This window comes from Lactuca sativa, chromosome 7 (genome assembly GCF_002870075.4).
Source record: "Lactuca sativa cultivar Salinas chromosome 7, Lsat_Salinas_v11, whole genome shotgun sequence".
Taxonomy (NCBI): domain Eukaryota; kingdom Viridiplantae; phylum Streptophyta; class Magnoliopsida; order Asterales; family Asteraceae; genus Lactuca; species Lactuca sativa.
In genome coordinates, this window is record NC_056629.2 from 61,599,217 (window position 1) to 61,602,748 (window position 3,532).

The following is a 3,532-nucleotide window of genomic DNA, read 5'->3' on the forward strand; positions in this document are numbered from 1 at the left end:
TTCCATTAATTGACATGTAACATCCCAAAATTCAGGTTCAACCATTTAACCCTTCTTCTTTTCCAAGTTTTCATGTTAGGTCCCTTTATGTAAATGCTAAGCTTGTGAGTACGCTGGGCGTACTAAGGAGTACGCCGCGCGTACTCGCGCGCTTATTTTGTACGCGGATTCGTCCAGGTACGCTGGGCGTACCTAAGGTTACGCCGGGCGTAATCGGCCCAGATGCAAAACCCTAATATGACTTGAGGGCTATAAAAAGAATGAGATGGTCTTGTCTCTCAGCCAATGTTTTAAAACCCGGGTCGACCCGGCCGGTTCAACCGGTTGGACCGTGACCCGGGGTAGAAGGCGGGTCAATTGAAACCGGTTTTTTGTAAAAATGCGAACCGGATCGAACCGGCCGGGTTTCCCCTAAACCGCGGTTCGACCGCTTATGTTGAACCGGTTAAACCGGTTTGACCCGTTTCAATAGAGTTTGGATAGTTGGATACAAGTAGCGAACGCCAAAACAACGAGCCGTTTGCGGTTTCTTCAATGTTTTTGAATGTTTAAACTTTGTGGACATCAAATTATTAGTTTTCTATGTTTATGCATTATGCATGAAAGTAAAAATATATAGAAATAGAAAAAGACTATAAACCGGGTTGACCCGGCGGTTCAACCGGTTGACCCGTGAACCGGTCATCACACCGGGTCAACTAAAAACCCGGGTTTTAAAACATTGCTCTCAGCCACCATCTCACAGAAAGAAACCCTAAGAGAGTATTCCTTTCGTCCTTAGCTTGTGTGTGAGTGTTCTAAGTTTCAAAGTGCCATTTCAAGGTGGTGAAAGAGAAGAGGAGGCCATTGTAGGAGCTAGAAGTTGGTGGACAAGAGTAGATCTGAGGTCTACAAAGGTTGGAGCTTCTTCCTGAGGTATAAAGTTCAGAACTTGCCTTGTTATTTGTGTTGTGTGCTTCCTGGACCAAATTTTAGGGTTTTTGGTCCCAAGATGGAGACTTTATGAGCAAATAGTTTCCATTGGCCTAGATCTATCATATTTCAGGACTATATGAGTTGTATGTTCATAAAAATGCAATCTTGGACGTAAATGTTGAGCCATGCATGAGATCTAGACTTTTGGAGGAGAAAGGAAAGGTGTTAGAAGGTGTGGGAACCTTTATAGCCATGCAAAGGCTTAAAGGTTTCGACTTTATGGATTAAGAGGTATTAGAATGGCCAGATCTGGAATGTGAGATTATGTCTTAACTGTTTAAGACACTAAAATGAAGAAAGTAAGAAACTGGGATTTACGCTGGGCGTAATCCCAGTACGCGTCGCGTTCCCCGATTCTAGAGTGCAAGGGTACGCCCCACGTACAGGAGTTGGTACGCCCCACGTACTGCTTGCTGTTGACTTTTAGGGTTTTGGTCAACATGTGGACTTTTGAGTCAGGGAGGGGTAAAATGGTATTTTACCCTTCTGTGGGATTGTAGAAAGGGGTGTAGTATAGCCTTGAGAGCCGTTAATGATTTGGAATGATTATTTGTTGTGATTAGGCGAGGCTAGGCCGTTGTTTCGAGATTCAGAGATATCGAGCACGTGAGATATTAGACATCATACTAGGTGAGTCTTCTCACTATACTGTACCTGGAAGGGTACCTATGTGTGACCGGAAGGTCTGGTATGCTATGAGATATATGCATTGTATGCTATGAGTTTCCTGTTTCGTATGCGCTATGTATGTGATATGTATGCTATGCTTGATATGGGCCGGAAGGCATTATGATGTGGACCGGAAGGTCAGGGAGTTATGGACCGGAAGGTCAACACGGGTAGGACCGGAAGGTTTACCGGGTTGGGACGGAATCCCCCTGAGACACAAGGACCGGAAGGTCGTGTGGAGTATGGCCTGGAAAGGTGTATGTGTGTAAGTGGTATTTTGGGGAACTCACTAAGCTTCTTGCTTACAGTGTTTATGTGTAATGTGTTTCAGGTACTAGTGAGGAGCGTGGGAAGGCGCCGACATGACTTGTACACACACACATGCGGATTTGGATATGTTTGGTCTTGGGATTGATATGTTTTGTATTATGACCATGTTACATTGGATTTTATGGTTTGTCTTGAATGGAATTACGTTTTAAAGAAATGAAAAATTGTTTTGAAAATTTACGTTGTTACATGACAATTAATTGCTTCGATGAAAATATCCACTCGATAATGATGTTCAAGTGTATGATCGCTACACTTATTACGAGCTCAAGCTCCTCTATTAAAGTTAGAAGAAGACAAGTAAGGGTGCGTTCCAGACAAAATGACTTAACATGAGAGAGAAAACCATCCTATCTTTCATCTTTCATTTTTTTCAATAACAATTTTGTGGATGCAACAATCCTCAATGCATTCAATATATCTTGAGATTGTTTTTGTAAAGCTTGGCAAAGCAAATCTGTGATCTCCATTATTTCTTTCTCGAGATGTAGAACAAAAATGAATCCAAATGTTGTAATAGTCTCATATGCTGAATCTGCATCTCCTCTGATCGAACCAGTGCCATCCTTAATAATTTTAAGTAAAACCTCACAAATTGAACTAAACATTTTGATTAAGGTTGAAACTAATTTCAAGTAAGAACCCGATCTGGTATCTACAGCCCGTTGTAATGTACCAATTTGATTGAGGCATCTACCAGTCTCCAACTCACCAATAGATTTAAAATATGTCATTTGCTCTGCTTGTGCATCTCTTAGTTGGTCGGAACACTTGGAAGAAGCACCAACGACATTGATAACAAAAGATAACTGAGTAAAAAACTTTTGCAATGCAATAACTCCTTGTGAAGCAGCCATTAATGCTAATTGCAATTGATGAGCAAAACAATAAACATAATATGCAGACGGACAATCCTTCGAAATCAATGCTTGCAACCCTTTGAAATGACCTCGCATATTGCTTGCACCATCATACCCTTGGCCACGAATCGACTTAAAATCAAGATTCTTATGTGTAAATAGGAAATATATTCTATTCTTCAGAGTTTGTGATGTATTGTCACGAACATGAACAAGTCCAAGGAAACGCTCCATAATAACGCCATCTTTATTTACGAATCTCAAAACAATAGACATTTGTTCTCTGTTGGACTCGTCATGTGCTTCATCAACAAGTAAACAAAATTTTCCACCATCAATCTCATCGCAAATCATCCGTTTCACCCTATTAGAGATATGGTTTAAAATCTCCTTTTGAATTGTTGGTGATGTATATGATGCATGTTTAGGCACAGTGCGAAACAATTCTTTCATCTCATTGTTAAAAGAATAGATTGCCTCCAACATTTCAAGGAAATTTCCTTAGTTAATGGAATTTGGTCTTTCATTATCACCTCTAAACGCTATTGTCTGAAAGGCACACCAACATACTGCGTATATAATAGCCTTCAATCTCAATATATTCTTCTTACGATCTTCATCTGTAAATTTCTCAATCGTATTTCGTATATCTTGAGTCTCATTTAGCAAATCACCATATGATTTTTGTGCAACATTGT

At 40.4% G+C, this 3,532-nt stretch overlaps 1 protein-coding gene across 1 annotated transcript; it reads right to left on the bottom strand.

Moving 5' to 3' along the window:
- Positions 1-2,324: 2,324 nt before the first annotated feature.
- LOC111883758 (uncharacterized) lies at positions 2,325-3,320 on the bottom strand. Its single transcript, XM_023880076.1, has one exon. It carries the CDS (start codon positions 3,318-3,320, stop codon positions 2,325-2,327), a length of 996 nt encoding a protein of 331 aa, XP_023735844.1.
- Between the last annotated feature and the right edge of the window lie 212 nt (positions 3,321-3,532).